The sequence below is a fragment of the Pipistrellus hanaki genome (genome assembly GCF_964339955.1).
Source record: "Pipistrellus hanaki genome assembly, chromosome: 20".
Classification (NCBI taxonomy): Eukaryota; Metazoa; Chordata; class Mammalia; order Chiroptera; family Vespertilionidae; genus Pipistrellus; species Pipistrellus hanaki.
Window position 1 is genome coordinate 1,134,352 of NC_140522.1, and position 17,091 is coordinate 1,151,442.

Consider the following 17,091-nt stretch of genomic DNA (forward strand, 5'->3'; position numbering starts at 1 on the left):
ATTCTCTTTCATCGATGTTTCTCTCTTTCTTCCTCTCTGTAAAAAAATCAAAAAAAAAAAAAAATATATATATATATTAAAAGACATTTCAATTGTACTCTTGATATCTGGCTCTGTGGATGGATGAGTTTGCCGACCACAACATTAGACGCCCCTGGACCCTCCTGCTCCCGGTTTTCCATGGCTGAGTCCTCCAGGGCAGACCACGGCCAGCTGCCTGTGTCCACCCACGAGCATCGACCCACATTGCACCTGCCGCTGACCACACGGCTCCAAACATTCCTGCTTCGATCGCCCAGGAGGCCGGAGGTCACTGCCCTGGCACCGAGCAGCGTGCAAGGTCAGCTGTCCATCATCACCCCCACCCCCCCCAGGTCCAGCCTTCCCCCCATCCAGGGCGATCTTTACTCCGTGGGCGCCGACGTTGAAAGCTGACCCCGTTTCTCAGGCGCAGCCCGAGTTAATGATTCGCGCTGAGGCCCCTCTGGGTCACCCCGTCCTGGTTGGGCCCGGGCCTGAGACACATCGATCGGCCGCCAGGGCTGCCTGATGGGATGTGGTTCAGGTCAGTGGGGCAGCGGGCTGGCTACCCGGGGACACGGGCTGCTCTCAATCATTAACGTTTTCCTGAGAAGCATTGTGTATTTAAGCAGAGTCCGTCCCTCCCCTGTCCGCCCCCCGGGGCCTTTAAAATGGTTCCAGATCTGGGCTAAGCGCGCCCCGGACCATGAGGCCCAGAGACCTGGCGTGGATGGTCCTCCTCACCGTCGCGGGAGGACTCCGCGCCGAAGGTAAATCTCGCTTTGCGTGGCTTCCTTCTCTCCGCGGTATCATCGGACAGGCTGGCGCCCGTCTCGCCTGGCTTCTGGCGCCGTGTTCCATGTTCTCTGTGTCGATGTGATTTAAAAAAAAATGAGGACCGGAGTTCAGACAAGCCGGGAGCTGCGGGCTCCGTAAGGGTGACACCTGGCTAGCCGGACGGCCTCGTGGGAGGCTGGGGGGTGAGCCTCGGGGGGCGGGGGGCTAGCTGTGGGTGTCATACGGGGTAAGAAACCAGGGCGGCCGCCGTCAGCAGACTGAGCACACCAAGCGGGAAGCCACGGCAATAGACCCTCCTAAAGAGCACACCGGAGGGGGGGTCTGTTGAAATAAAATACCCTAACGCGCCAAAACCGGTGTGGCTCCGTGAATAGAGCGTCAGCCTGCAGACTGAAAGGTCCCAGGTTCGACTCCGGTCAAGGGCATGTACCTTGGTTGCGGGCACATCCCCAGTAGGGGGTGTGCAAGAGGCATCTGGTCAATGTTTCTCTCTCATCGATGTTTCTAACTCTCTATCCCTCTCTTCCTCTCTGTAAAAAATCAATAAAATATATTTAAAAATAAAAAATAAAATAAAATAAAATACCCTAACGGGGCCCTGGCTGGTGTGCTCAGTGGTTAGAGCGCTGGCCGGCGCACAGTAGGGTGTCGGGTTCAATTCCTCGTCAAGCGCACGTACCTCGGTTGCAGGTTCAATGCCAGGCCCCCGTGGGGCCTCAAGCAGGCGGCAGCCAATCAGTGTGTTTCTCTCACATTGATGTTTCTCTCTCTCTCTCTCTCTCTCTCTCTCTCTCTCTCTCTCTCTCTCTCTCTCTCTCTCAACATCAATGGAAAAAATACCCTCATTCTTCCGATGTACATCCTACCAGACTGTAACCGCCTTTGAGCGACATACTTTTCCTACAAATTTTCTACCAAAAGACAGGGCCCGAAATTAAAGTTAGGAAAAGTGAAATGAGTAGGATACGTCTTACTTGATGCTTGGAATCCCGCCATAAGATACTGCTTGCATGGCCCCGCCGGCGTGCTGGCTCCGTGGCTGAGCGTCGACCTAGGAACCAGGAGGTCAGGGTTCGATGCCCGGCCAGGGCACAGGCCCGGGTTGCAGGCTCCATCCCCAGTGTGGGGAGTGCAGGAGGCAGCCGGCCTGTGGTTCTCTCTCATCATGGATGTTTCTGTCTCTCCCTTCCCCTCTCCCTTCCTCTCTGACATCTGTATAAGAGTATATATATATATTTTAAAGAGATAATCATTTCCCGTGATCCTCTTCCTTCGCTGAGAAACTGAGGCACCGCGGTGTTGCGGCTGCCGTTTTGTGGAATGGTGTCCCATGAGGTTGGGGAGAGCTTTCTGAGCCGGCGGCTGCCCAGGGCCCACCGACTGCTGCGTGTTGGGGGGCAGAGAGGTGGGGTTACTCAATGGTTAATTTCCCATGGAAAGGGATCGTCCCCGAAGTCCTTAAAAATGTAAGTGATGCGCTGAAACCGGTGTGGCTCAGTGGCTAGAGCGTCAGCCTGCGGACTGAAGGGTCCCCGGTTCGATTCCGGTCAAGGGCATGGACCTTGGTTGCGGGCACATCCCCAGTAGGGGGTGTGCAAGAGGCAGCTGATCGATGATTCTCTCTCATCGATGTTTCTAGCTCTCTATCCCTCTCCTTTCCTCTCTGTAAAAAATCAATAAAATATATTTATATATATATATATATTTAAAATATAGGTGGTGAGACGCAGTAGTGGTCCATCTGCCTGCCAGCGCTCGGACAGGCAGGCGGCAGGCGTGGCCGGGCCACCCCTGTCAAGGGCCCGAGCGCCCGGGTTCGGCTCCGCCGTGGCTCCGCGGCCGCCGCCTGACTGTGCCCTCCCTGCAGACACGCCCTGCGGCCTGCCCCGCGTGGAGAACGGGAGGGTCGCCGTCTATTACTACACGTTCGAGAGCTTTTACTTCCCGATGGCCGTGGGCCGCACGCTGGCCTTCTCCTGCCTGGCCGGCTACACCACCGACTCGGGGAAGCAAGAGGACAGGACCGCCTGCACCGCGGGGGGCTGGGCCCCCGAGCCCCGGTGCTACAGTAAGTCCCGCCCCGCGCCGGCCCCGTCCACAGGAGCGGCCGCCCGGGCCCGTGTGGCTCATTGGTGAGCGTCCACCTGGGAACCAGGAGGTCACGGTTCGATCCCCGGTCAGGGCACAGGCCCGGGTTGCGGGCTCCATCCCCAGTGTGGGGCGTGCAGGAGACAGCCGGTCCATGAGTCTCTCTCACTGTGGATGTCTCTCTCTCTCTCACTCTCTCTCTTCCTCTCGGAAATCAATTAAAAATAAATAAATAGAAGGGGCCAGTGAGATGTATTATAGTTAGTCCCTTCGGCAGAGACCAACATAAGGACGGCCGTGTATTTTTTTATTTTATTTTATTTTATTTTATTTTATTTTATTTTATTTTATTTTATTTTATTTTAATTTAATTTTATTTTATTTTATTTTATTTTATATTTTATTTTATTTTATTTTATTTTAATTTTATTTTGTTTTTCCATCCCCATTTATTTACCACCACCTCTATGGCCTCCTCCACCATCTTTGTTAAAAAAAAAAATCTTTATACACTTTCTTTTTTTAAAATTGATTTCAGAGAGGAAGGGAGGAGGGACAGAGAGTTAGGAACATCCACAATGAGAGAGACTCACGGACCGGCTGCCTCCTGCACGCCCCCCACTGGGGATGGAGCCCGCCCCCCGGGCCTGTGCCCTGCCCGGGGATCGAACCCCGACCTCCTGGTTCCCAGGTGGATGCTCAGCCCCTGAGCCACGCCGGCCGGGCGTCCTTCATTTGCACAAAACGAAGGCGCGTTCTGAAAGGCTGTGAGTACCGTTGCTCCGTAGGACGCTGCTTTCCTGGCTTGTTGTCCCTCGTTCCCCGCGAAGAGAAGGGAAATGACGGCTGACCTTGTCCCTCAGCCGCCTTCCCCCCAAGGGAAGAGGCGCTCAGGGGGTGACTGCCGGGGGCAGCCCGTCGGTCCTCGCCGGGCGCAGGGCTGGTGGAGGGTCCCTGCGCGGGCGTGTGTGTCTTTAGTTATCGATGCGAACGACCCACAGGCCCCGTGGGCGCAGAGCCGGAGGGAGCCGGTCCCAGAACAATCCCTTCCATTTGCCGCTCCTGACGGCGAGTGGGGAGCTCTGGGTGTGCTTTCTTTTCTTTTTCTTTTTTTAAAAAAATATTTTTTAGCCGAAACCGGTTTGGCTCAGCGGTAGAGCGTCGGTCTGTGGACTGAAAGGTCCCGGGTTCGATTCCGGTCAAGGGCATGTGCCTTAGTTGCGGGCACATCCCCGATAGGAGGTGTGCAGGAGTCAGCTGGTCGATGACTCTCTCTCATCGATGTTTCTAGCTCTCTATCTCTCTCCCTTCCTCTCTGTAAAAAATCAATAAAATATATTTTAAAAAAAAGAATATGATATGAATACATTTTAAAAAATATATTTTTTATTGATTTTTTTACAGAGAGGAAGGGAGAGGGAGAGAGAGTGAGAAACATCGATGAGTGAGAAACATCCATCAGCTGCCTCCTGCACACCCCCCCCCCCCCCCCACTGGGGATGTACCTGCAACCAAGGTCCATGCCCTTGACCGGAATCGAACCTGGGACCTTCCAGTCCTCAGGCCGACGCTCCGTCCACTGAGCCACACCGGTTTCAGCTTTCTTTCTTTAAAAAATTTTTTTTATTGATTAAGGTATTACATATTTGTAATTGAGTTTTTACAGAGAGGAATAGAGTTAGAAACATGGATGAGAGAGAAACATCCATCAGCTGCCTCCTGCACGCCCCCCCTACTGGGGATGTGCCCGCCACCAAGGTCCATGCCCTTCACCGGAATCGAACTCGGGACCCTCCAATCCGCAGGCCGTCGCTCCATCCACTGAGCCATACCGGTTGCGGCGTGGGTGTGCTTTCTCTACGTGGACACGGGGGAGGCGGGAATGGATGGCTCTAAGGACCCAGAGCCGGCCATGCCACGCAAGTAAGGTGACCAGACGTCCAGCTTTTGGGCAAATGATTAAAAATCAGGACTGGCCCGCCAACAGCGGGACGTCTGGTCAACCTTACACGCAAGCCCACGTCCAAGGCCAAGGGCACGGCTTCTCCAATGCCCATAGGCCATTTCCAAGCGGAAACAGAATCAGGGAGCCGCAGAGGGAGGGTGTCCCGCCGTCCGGGGTCCGAGACGCCTGGACAGCAAGCCCCGGGGCGTCGAGCTCAGTGGACGGCCGTGTCTCTCCCCAGAGAAGTGCCCGCGGCCCGCCCTGACCCACGGCCAGCTCGCCGAGGCCAAGCTGCTGTTCGGGGTCCGAGAGAAGCTGCGCTACACGTGCGCCCCGGGGTTCCGCACCCCCGGGGGGCTGGCCGAGGAGGAGGTGCAGTGTCTCGCTGGCGGGTGGTCCTCGCAGCCGGCCTGCCGGGAGCAGCAGGGTACGTGCCCGCCGGCCCCAGGCCCGAGGCTGGAGCTGGCCAGGATACCCCTTCCTTCCTTTCTTTTTAAATTATTATTATTATTATTATTATTATTATTTATTGTTTAAAGTGTTACCTAGGTCTCCTTCCCCCCAATCCCGCCCCCGCACTGTCCCCTTCCTGGCCACCCCCTGCCCTCAGGACAAGCCCCCACCGCCCCCGTACCCATGCCATCGGTGAGGGTACCATGCACGCATGCAAGTCCTTGGGTTGATCTCTCACATCCCCCCTCCCCTGCCTTCCCTACCCCTTTCTTATACACATGGTGGTTTTTATTTTTTTAAATGTATTTACTTTTCAGTGTATTTTTTATTTATTTCAGGGAGGAAGGGAAAAGGAGAGGGAGAGGGAGAGGGAGAGGGAGAGGGAGAGAGAGAAACATCAATGATGAGAGAGAATCAAGGATCGGCTGCCCCCTGCATGCCCTCTCCTAAGGACCCAGCCCACCACCACCTGGGCGTGTGCCCTGAGCTGTGACCTCCTGGTCCATAGGCCGACGCTCAACCACTGGGCCACACCGGCGGAGGTGGAGGTGGACGGGCGTTTTTAGTGAATGCAGTAGGATTTTCATCATTCCTGCCAACGCAGGGAGTAATTAATGACCTTGTTATCGAATGCCAAGTGCCTCCTTAAGCTGAGGCTGCCTCCCACGTGAGCGCTGACCGGGGCCCAGGGTCGAATGTGTAACCCAGGCGTGTGCCCTCCACTGGGGATGGAACCCGAGACCCTTCCGTGCTTGAGCCAATGGGCTAACCCAGTGGCCGGCAAACCGCGGCTCTCTGGCCCCTGGAGTGTGGCTCTTCCACAAAACACCACGGCCTGGGCGAGTCCATGTGAAGAAGTGGCGATAGAAGAAGCTTTTAAGTTTAAAAAATGTGGCTCTCCAGAGAAATATCAATCGTTGTGCTGTTGGTATTTGGCTCCGTGGACTGATGAGTTCGCCGACCACTTAGCAACACTGGCCAGAGCTTTTGCCCATTTTTGAATCGGATTGTTTGCTTTTTTGGTGTTGAGTTTTATACGTTCTTTATACATCTTGCATACTAACCCTTCATCAGACCTATCATTGGTGAATACATTCCACCGCTTGGTGGTCTGTCTTTTGATTCTGTTGACGGTTTCCTTTGCTGTGCGAAAACCCTTCAGGGTGACGGAGTCCCACTTGTTTATTTTTTCTTTTGTTTTTCTTTGAGGAGAAACATCAGGAAAAATATTGCTGTGAGAATGGGATTTTACTGCCTTTGTTTTCTTGTAGGATTTTTTAGTTTCGAGTCTAACGTTTAAGTCTTGAATCTACGTTGAGTTTGTCCTTGTGTGCATATAAGAAGGTGGTCTAGTTTTATTTATTTGCGTACATCTGTCACGTTTCCCAACACCATGTATTGAATAGACTGTGTTGCTTCCATTGTATGATTTCCCCCCCCCCTTCTCTGTCCACTATTAACTGACTATAAAGGTGTGATTTTATTTCTGGGGTCTCTATTCCGTTCCATTGATCCATATGTCTGTCCGTAGGCCTGTACCATACCGTTTTGATTACGATGGCCTTGTGTGGTAGTTTGCTATCAGGAGGGCGATTCCTTTCACTTTGTTCTTCTTTCTCAAGATCCCTGTTGCCATCTGGGGTCCTTTGGGGTCCCTTACACATTTTTGAGACAATTGCTCTACTTGTGTAAGATATTCCATTGGTATCGTGGTAGGAATTGCGTTGAATCGGTAGGTTGCTTTGGGTAGCGTGGCCATCTTCATGCTGTTGATTCTTCCTATCCATGAACATAGTACATGCTTCCCTGTATTTGTAGCTGCCATATAGGTTCTGAAGATGCAGTGAAAAGTCTCTTGGAGATTTAAAATATATATATTATTGATTTTTTACAGAGAGGAAGAGAAAGGGATAGAGAGCTAGAAACATCGATGAGAGAGAAACATGCATCAGCTGCCTCCTGCACACCCCCTACTGGGGATGTGCCCGCCACCAGGGTCCATGCCCTTGACGGGAATCGAACCTGGGACCTTCCAGTCCGCAGGCTGACGCTCTATCCACTGAGCCACACCGGTTTCGGCTCTTGGAGATTTCTTTTGGCTCTTCCAGGTTCTGCGATGACATTCGTGACATATTAACTGTGCTTTCTGTCAGACACGTGTTCGGCTCCCGAGCTGCCTCACGGAAATTACTCGACGACGCAGACCACCTTCCGCCTGGGGGACCGCGTGCAGTACCGGTGCCACCCCGGCCACTACACCACGCAGGGCCTGCTGGCGGAGGAGGCCGAGTGCCGCGCGCACGGGTGGTTCCTCCCGCCGTCCTGTAACAGTAGGTTCTCCCCGGAACACACGGCCTCCACGCGGCCGACTCCTCTCCCTCCGGCAGACGGGCGTGCATGCTGATTACGTTTATGCTGATTACATTTATGCTGATTATGGTCCATGTTACCACTCCCCTCCCCCTTTTTTTTATTGGCTTCTGGTTTTGATTAGCGTAGTCTTCGATCCTTGAAAGCTCACCCTCCCTCTGTGCATGAATTCTGTGCACTGGGCTTCTAGTGTGTGTGTGTGTGTGCGCGCGTGTGTGTGTATACTATGTTTCCCTGAAAATAAGACATCCTCCGAAAATAAGACCTACGTACAGGTTTCCTTCTGAGTGAAATCGAAGGCATCCCCCCGAAAATAAGGCCTCCCCTAGGCTAACCATGAGAGATGTGGTCCACTGATTCTGAAAGAAATGGAGTCACAGGAAATTCACCGGGAAATTCAGGAAGTGGATGGTTAGGATGATGTTCCAGAAGATGATGACATGATTGTCATTGAATAAATGAGTAAAATCTTGATACTGTAGGATTCACAGTGTGTCTGGTTTGTGTTGACAACTACCGTACTGCTGTACTGTAGACAGGTAATAAATGTCCTTTATTTTCATTTAGCAATAAATGTGTACCGTATTCTTCTTCATGGAAAAATAAGACATCCTCTGAAAATCAGACCTAGCGCATCTTTGGGAGCAAAAATTAATATAAGACACTGTCTTATTTTCGGGGAAACAGGGTATATATATATATATATATATATATATATATATATGGACAAGCTTTCCTTTTGTGAAACGAAATACGGCAAATCTAGTAACATCAGTTCCATATATGGCGTGTAAGTGGTAGGTGCATTTTATTCCAGTGGGGAAATAATTACTTTGTGTGTGTGTGTGTGTTTCACTTTCATTTTTAGAATTAACGTGCCCCTCTTTAAGATCCGTGGAAAACGGTTATTTTATACCCGTCAAGCCAACCTATGAAGAAGGAGATGTGGTGCAGTTCTTCTGCCATGAAAATTATTATCTAAGTGGGCCGGACCTAATCCAGTGCTACGAATTTGGCTGGTTCCCCAAAGTTCCTGTATGCCAAGGTAATTTTCTAAAATCTCACACCTACCAACAAAATGCCATGTGTTTTTTCCCTCTTGTTTTATAAAATGCTTATATATATATATATATATATATATATATATATATATATAATGTTCAAGTTATTTTTTTTCAATTACAGTTTCCATTCAATATCATTTTGTGTTAGTTTCAGGTATGCGGCCTCGTGGTTGGATAATCCTATACTTTACAGGGGAGCCCTCCCCCCCAACAGTGCCGATACCCCCCTGGCACCATCCACAGTTATTAGCCAAAACATCATGTCTTAACCAGCTCTACTTCTATGGGGAGGAAAGTCTTTAGTTTGTGCCCTGGGTGCTATTTTTAAAGATAAATATTGTCTCTCCACTGGGTTACTGTGTTCAGCAAACTCTAATGCAGTTCATGCAAAGACATCCTGCATTTTGTATGAGATCGTTGAATGGATATGTCTTGTCAATGTATTTTTAAAACAATCTCATACATTTTGTTTTTTAACGTATTTCATTGATTTTTTACAGAGGAAGGGAGAGGGATAGGGAGTTAGAAACATCGATGAGAGAGAGAAACATCGATCGGCTGCGTCCTGCACACCCCCCCCCCCCCCAAAGGGGATGTGCCCGCAACCAAGGTCAGGGCCAATCTCATACATTTCAAATCTCTTTTTAAAAATGTCTATTGGTTTCAGAGAGGAAGGCAGAGGGAGAGAGAAATAGAAACATCGATGACGAGAGAGAATCACTGATCGGCTGCCTCCTGTATGTCCCACTATGGGGGATTGAGCCTGTGACCCTGGCATGTGCCCTTGATGGGAATCGAACCCGGGACCCTTCAGGTCACAGGCTGATGCTCGATCCACTGGGCAACACCGGCCAGACTACCTGCCATCCTTTCTGCCATCCTTTTTTTTTCCTTCTTTTTTTTTAAAAGTACATTTTATTGACTTTTTACAGAGCGGAAGGGAGAGAGATAGAGAGCTAGAAACATCGATGAGAGAGAAACATCGACCAGCTGCCTCCTGCACGCCCCCTACTGGGGATGTGCTCGCCACCAAGGTCCACATGCCCTTGACCGGAATAGAACCCGGGACCCTCCCGTCCGCAGACCGACGCGCTCTATCCACTGAGCCACACCGGTTTCGGCCTCCTTCTTCACGGCGCTTGGCACAACGACCGTGCCTACCCCGCCTGGGCTATTTACTGGGCTTTCTCGGTGGGTAACTTTTATGGCTCCGCCTGCCGGTATGTCTCCCCGCAAGGAACCAGAACCCGGTGCCCGCCTCCCGCCCTGCCCCCCGACGCCAAGTTCATCGCCAACTCCCCCAGCTACCACGACGGGGACGTGATCTACGTCGAGTGTCAGCTCAACTACCGGCTGCGGGGCATGGAGGTGATGCGCTGTGTCAACGGGAAGTGGACGGACCCTCCCAAGTGCCTCGGTCAGTGACGCCCCCCGCCTGCCCTCCCTCCGGGGACGCCCTAAAGCGGGGGAGGGTGGCTATAAAGGGTCTCTCTCTCCTCTCTGGCGGCCGTGCCTTTTTCAGAGGAAACGCACAAGATCGCCTGCGACCAGCCGCCCGACGTGCAGCACGGGGAGCCCAACGACACGGCCGACGCCTACTACAGCGGCGACCGCGTGGCCTACAGCTGCCACGTCGGCTTTGACCTCCGGGGCCCCCAGGAGATCACCTGCCAGCGCGGGATGTGGTCCAGCCCCCCGCAGTGTGTCGGTAGGTGGGCTACGGGGGCATCCAGGGAGCTGAGCCCGTGGTGCCCGGTTTCTCATTCTCTGCATGTAATTCACATCTTTGTTTATTTATTGTAAAATACATTTAAAAAAAAATATATTTCATTGATTTTCCACAGATAGGAAGGGAGAGGGATAGAGATCCAGATGATGAGAGAGAAACATCAACCAACTGCCTCCTTTTCACCCCCCACCGGTGATGTGCCCGCAACCAAGGTCCATGCCCTTGACCAGAATCGAACCCGGGATCTTTCAGTCCGCATGCTGACGCTCTATCCACTGAGCCAAACTGGTTTCAGCTAAAATATGTTTTTATTGGTCTCAGAGAGGAAGGGAGAGGGAGAGAGAGAAACATCCATGGTGAGAGAGGATCATGGATCGGCTGCCTCTTGCACGCCCCCACACTGGGGATGGAGCCCGCAACCCAGGCCTGTGCCCTGACCGGGAATTAAACCCAAACCCTTCAGTCCACAGGTTGATCCGAGCTTGATCCCCAGTGGGGGGTGTGCAGGAGGCAGCTGATCAATATTCCCTCTCATCACTGATGTGTCTCTCTCCTCTCTCTCTCTCTCTCTCTTTCTCTCTCTCTCCTCTCCCCCTCTCCCTTCCTTTCTGAAATCAATAAAAATATATCCCACAAAACCCCAAACATTTGCCGTTTGGTCTCGCTCAGTCCATTTTAAAGATATTGGAGCGGAATATCATATCGGACACGTATCGAGGCCCTGTGGGACGGGAACTGTGTCGTATCATTCTGAGGCTGTAAGATCATATCGATTTTTAAAAAAAAAAATAACTTTTTTTTTTTTTTCCTAAGAAAACTTTGAGATCTGCCAGCTTCCACCCAAGATCTCCCACGGGGCCCTGGTGGGCGGCGAGCAGGAGAGCTACCGGACGGGGGAGTCTGTGGAGTACACGTGCCACGAGTACCACATCATGAGCGGAGAGAAGAGGTCCTCCTGCGACCACGGGCTGTGGTCCTCGCCCCCTGTGTGCCTAGGTGAGCCGGACGGGCACACCCGGGACCCCTCAACTCCCTCCCCCAACCCCGCAGCTTTATTGACACCCTCGACGTACAACATCGCGAATGACGAAGGTGGACCGTGTGACGATGGCTTCATACGCTTGGACAGGATTGTGAGATGAACACAGTTAGGCCTTCACGTCACACAATTACCATTTTTGTTGTTATTATTATTATTATTTTTAAAAATATATATTTTATTGATTTTTTTTTTTACAGAGAGGAAGAGAGAGGGAGAGAGAGTTAGAAACATCGATGAGAGAGAATCATCCATCAGCTGCCTCCTGCACGCCCCCTACTGGGGATGTGCCCGCAACCAAGGTACATGATGCCCTTGACCAGAATCGAACCTGAGACCCTTCAGTCTGCAGGCTGAGCCAAACAGGTTTCGGCACCGTTTTTTTGTTGTTATTATTATTATTTTTAATATGTGGGGGGTGGGGGTGCAGGAGGCAGCCCCGATCAATGATTCTCTCTCATCATGGATGTTTCTCTTCTCTCTCTCCCTCTCTCTCTCTCTCCTCTCTCCTCTCCCCCCTCTCCTCTCCTCTCCTCTCTCTCTCCTCTCTCCTCTCTCTCCCCCTCTCTCTCTCCCTTCCTCTCTGAAATCAATGAAAAAGTATTTTTTTAACAAAGAACACGTGGCTTTCCCGTCGGTCCGCTGAGCAGGGGCTGACGGGAGCGTCTGGTGTTGCAGAGCCGTGTGACGTCAGCGAGGAGGCCTTGGAGAGGAACAACATCGTTTTGCGGTGGGAGTACGAGGGGAAGATCCTCCACGGGGACTTCATCGACTTCGTGTGCAAGCCCGGGTTCGACCTGGCGCCGTCCACCCCGACCGCGGGGCTGTCTGTGCAGTGCAACCGGGGCCAAGTGCAGTACCCCCTGTGCATGAGGAAAGGTGAGCGCGGGCCGTCTACGACTTCTCCGGGGATCGGTGTCCCCCATGGGGTTCAGAGGGTCAGCCCTAAGATAATGCACCCCCGGGACCCTCTCGTCGATGGAGCTGGGAGGGATCTGGCCCATTTTCCAGTCCACACACACACACACACGCACACACGCTCTCTCTCTCTCTCTCTCTCTCTCTCTCTCTCTCTCTCTCTCTCTTCAGTGATATCATTGAATTTCCAGAAGCGAATTTCATGGGTGTTTTTGTGTGTTTGTTGGTTTGTTTTTGGTTAATCCCGCCCCGAGGATATTTTTTCCCCATTGATTTTTTAAAAAACGTTTAATTGTTTTTATTTTATTGATTAAGGTATTCCATATTGTCCTTATCCCCTCATTGCCCCCCCCCCCCAACCACCACCCCCACCTCACTCTCATTCATGCCTCCTGGTGTCTGTGTCCACTGGTTAGGCTCGTAGGCGTGCACACACGTTCTTTGGTTGATCTCTCCTCCTTACCCCCCCTCGCCGTCCCCTGCCTTCCCTCGGAGGTTTGAGCCTCTGATCGATGCTTCTCTGTCTGCGGGTCTGTTTCTGGTCATCGGTTTATGTTGTTCGCGATGATCCGCAAGCGAGTGAGAGCGTGCGATATTTATCTTACTCTGACTGATTCACTGATTTTCTTTTCACTTAAAAAAAAAAAGTATTTTTATTGATTTCAGAGAGGAAGGGAGAGGGAGAGAGATAGATTAGAGAGAGAGAGAGAGAGAGAGAGAGAGACATTAATGATGAGAATCATGGATTGGCTGCCTCCTGCACGCTCCAGCACTGAGCCACAGGGGCCGGGCTGCAGAGCTTCCCCGTAGATGCTTTTCCATGAAACAGGCCATTGCCTTTGGCGGCCACGATGGAAGCAGGTCACGGTGCACATTTTTTCCCAGAATCCAAAGGGAAGTGCGGGCCTCCTCCCCGAGTCGATCACGCCCAGGTTGTGAACGCAAGCCTCCGGGACGTCTCCTTCGAAAGCGGCTCCTCGGTGGAGTACCGGTGCATGGTGTTCTATTTCCTGCAAGGATCTATCTATTCCTACTGTGTGGACGGCGTGTGGACCCAGCCGCCCTCGTGCTTAGGTATGCATTCCTGTTTAATGAGATGGAACCAGCCGAAACCGGTGTGGCTGGCTCAGTGGATAGAGCATCAGTCTGTGGACTGAAAGGTCCCGGGTTCGATCCCGGTCAAGGGCATGTACCTTGGCTGCGGGCACATCCCCGGTAGGGGGTGTGCAAGAGGTAGCTGGTCAATGTTTCTCTCTCATCGACGTTTCTGGCTCTCTCTATCCCTCTCCCTTCCTCTCTGTAAAAAATCAATAAAATATGTTAAAATATAATAAGATGAAACCAGGTCCGGGCCACTGAGGCTCACTCTGTGGGGGCTGCGAGCCCTGAGCAATATGGCATCTCCTATTGGGGGCCCCAGGCCCTGGCAATTGAGGCTCATTCTATGGGGCTGTGAGCCCCGAGCAATATATAATAGCATCTCCTATTGGGGGCTACAGCCCTGACAGGTGAGTGCCGTTATATTGGGGCCATCAGCTCTGGGCAATAGGAACTCCTTATTGGAGGTGTCCCAATGACGCCCCAATTAATTTATTATCTGCCTAGATAATAAAGTGTGACTTGAATCCACTTTGTAAAACTTAAGTTTACCTATACGAAGCCTTAAACATATCTCAAAATAATGTCTTTTACTTAATAAAATCAGATCAGAAATACAATTCACACTTAAAAACTATGAGCCACTCATAAAAGTAAATGCTTCCACTCCTAGTTTTAAGTCACACAAATAATGATTCTCACACTGTTTTTAAGTCCTACAAATATAAATCAAACATCACACGAATATAACTACGGTATAACAAGGGGTTTCCTTATATATGCCCGCATATATAAAATGAGATCCAACTGCCACGTTCTTTTGCCCACAATGGAAACAAAGATCCTAATGCCCAGGGCTGCTGCCCCCAATAGGATGAGATCCTCCTCCCCAGGGCTGTTGCCTGCAATAAAATGAAACCTATTGCCCGCAATAAAATGAGACATATTGCCCGCAATAAAATGAGACCTATTGCCTGCGATAAAACGAGACCCTATTGCCCGCAATAAAATGAGATTCTATTGCCCAGGGCTGTTGCCTGCAATAAAATGAGACTCACCTGCCCCCTTCAGTTGTCGCCCATAGAATGAGATCCTAATGCCCAGGGCTGTTTCCCCCCAATAAAATGAGACCCTTCTCCCCAGGGCCAGGGCTTGAGCCTGCAACCAAGCTACATGCCCTTGACTGGAATTGAACCCGAGACTCCACAGTCTGCCAGCCGATTCTCCATCTGCTGAGCCCAATCAATCAGCTAGGGCAGAGTTCGGAACATTTTTCGGGACTTCGAGGATTTTAACTGATTAGTTTACTTACTCCTAACTCTTTGACTTACTCCTCACCTGCAAGTGTGAAAACTTGTAGGTCATCATGAGCGGGCAACACAGGGCTTCCTGGTCTACCAAGGAATTTCACCCACCTCCCCTTCTTTCTTTCTTTCTTTCTTTCTTTCTTTCTTTCTTTCTTTCTTTCTTTCTTTCTTTCTTTCTTTCTTTCTTTCTTTCTCTCTCTGTCTCTCTCTCTCTCTCTCTCTCTCTCTCTCTCTCTCTCTCTCTCTCTCTCTCTCTTTCCTCCCCCAGAGCCCTGCAAGTTATCTTTGGATGAAATGGACAAGAACAACTTGCTTCTGAAATGGCGCTTTGACAACAGACTCCTTGTCCTGCATGGCGAGTACATCGAATTTGTCTGCAGGAGGAATTCCTACATGACGGAGGTGTCGGAGTTCGCCATGGAGCTCAGAGTGCCCTGCGACAGAGGGAAGCTGAGATACCCGAGATGCGTCCCCAGACGCAGGTAACCCAGGCTCGTCCCTGCAGCTGGCTTTCGTTTTCTCGTCCTGTTCTCCGTCAGGAGATTCGCCGCGCTGGTCAACCTCAGAAATGTGAGGTTCTACAACACGTGCACTTTATGTTCATTCATTAAAGCAATCATCCCAAAGCAAAACTCTCTTGTTTTGTTAATCCCGAGGGTATTTTCCCGTTGATTTTAGAGAGAGTGGGAGAGAGAGGGGGAAAGAGAAATATCGATGTGAGAGAAATATATGATGGCGTCTCTTTTGTATATGCTGTTTAAATATCTTAAATATCATCTTTAAAAAAAATAAAAAATAAAAATCATTTCATATTTAAAAAAAATAAATATCTTAAATATAATCTTTAAATATCTTAAAAATGTGTATATGCTGTTTAAATATCTTAGCTTTCTAATCCCTAAGAGAAAAATAAGTAACTAACAGAAAAAATGGGTGGAAATGGTGGGAATTAGTTAAGTGACGCTGAGTTTATAAAAATAAACTGGTGGCATAATTTTTTAAGTGGGGTTCTATGCTTTATAAAAACCTAGTCAGAGCAATGACTAATTATATGAAGTATCAAAGGGCTAAGATTGCAATGCATATTTAAACAGAAATGATGCTTGTTTTAATTCTCTCCCTCTCCCTCTCCCTCTCCCTCTCTCTTTCTCAGGAGGGCGTATTAAGAACCCTTTAAAATGTGAATGGCAGAAATAAAAACCATATTTCAACACATCGTAAAATCCTTTGAGAAACGTAATTTTTAAAAGAAAATGATTGGATGAGAAACCTCTAAGTTTTAACTTGCCTGAAGACTTGAATTTCAATAGTTTATGATGAAAATTTTCTATGTCTGCAAATAAAAAAAATCCAAACAGGTTCCTTTATTTCTAGTTTGATTGCACGTCTTCCGTCCGTTCTATGACAGATCCTCACATAAAAGTATTTGTCTTCTATTGTCCACTTCCTTCATGATATTTTCCCCATGGAATTTTCTATGGATTTTGGAGGGGAAGGGAGAGGGGGAGAGAGAGAAACATCCATGATGAGAGAGAAGCATCCACGGACTGCCTCCTGCACGCCCCCTGCTGGGGATGGAGCTCACCACCCGGCCTGTGCCCTGACGGGAATCGAACCCTGACCCTCAGCCCCTGAGCCACGCCGGCCAGACTCACTTCACTGTCATTTTCACATCTCACTTCAGGTTGCACTGTCGCCCCAGGAAGCTCTAACCCAACTGAGGGTGTGAGCATCCAGGTCAATAGGCAGAAAGCCACACGGACTATCGGTCCATCGGCAAGTGGGCTAATCCTTGCTGGGAGCCGGGAGAGCCGGGGGCCGGGAGAGCCGGAGGCCGGGGCCGGGAGAGCCGGGGGCCCGGGGCCGGGAGAGCCGGGGGTCCGGGGCCGGGAGAGCTGAGAGCCGGGAGAGCCGGGGGCCGGGGCCGGGAGAGCCGGGGGCCGGGAGAGCCGGGGGCCAGGGCCGGGAGAGCCGGGGCCGGGAGAGCCGGGGCCGGGAGAGCCGGGGGTCAGGGGCCGGGAGAGCCGGGGCCGGGAGAGCCGGGGGCTGGGAGAGCCGGGGGTCCGGGGCCGGGAGAGCCGGGGCCGGGAGAGCCGGGGGTCCGGGTCCAGGAGAGCCGGGGATCCGGGGCCGGGAGAGCCGGGGGTCCGGGGCCGGGAGAGCCGGGGCCGGGAGAGCCGGGGGTCCGGGGCCGGGAGAGCCGGGGGTCCGGGGCCGGGAGAGCCGGGGGCCGGGAGAGCCGGGGACCGGGGGCCAGGAGA

General features: G+C 51.3%; 1 protein-coding gene across 4 annotated transcripts; it reads left to right on the forward strand.

Annotated features, from left to right (window-relative positions):
* Positions 1-671: 671 nt before the first annotated feature.
* Positions 672-16,190, forward strand: F13B (coagulation factor XIII B chain). 4 transcript variants are annotated; one of them, XM_084868565.1, is made up of 12 exons: positions 673-791; positions 2,687-2,887; positions 5,094-5,279; positions 7,459-7,635; positions 8,544-8,720; positions 9,977-10,156; positions 10,262-10,447; positions 11,282-11,464; positions 12,186-12,386; positions 13,311-13,499; positions 15,099-15,312; positions 15,984-16,190. In XM_084868565.1, exons 1-12 carry the CDS (start codon positions 728-730, stop codon positions 15,994-15,996), a joined length of 1,971 nt encoding a protein of 656 aa, XP_084724691.1. In that variant the 5' UTR covers positions 673-727; the 3' UTR covers positions 15,997-16,190. The 4 variants fall into 4 exon arrangements, with proteins under 4 accessions (XP_084724694.1, XP_084724691.1, XP_084724693.1 ...); XM_084868566.1 differs by having other exon boundaries at positions 676-791; positions 2,536-2,887; XM_084868567.1 differs by lacking the exon at positions 2,687-2,887 and having other exon boundaries at positions 674-791.
* Positions 16,191-17,091: the final 901 nt, after the last annotated feature.

Coding starts and splice junctions, on each gene's coding strand:
- F13B (XM_084868565.1), top strand. CDS start 728: ATGAGGCCCAGAGACCTGGCGTGGATGGTCCTCCTCACCGTCGCGGGA. Junction 11,465..12,185: donor CTCGCCCCCTGTGTGCCTAG/GTGAGCCGGACG, acceptor CTGGTGTTGCAG/AGCCGTGTGACGTCAGCGAG. Junction 12,387..13,310: donor CCCCCTGTGCATGAGGAAAG/GTGAGCGCGGGC, acceptor ATTTTTTCCCAG/AATCCAAAGGGAAGTGCGGG.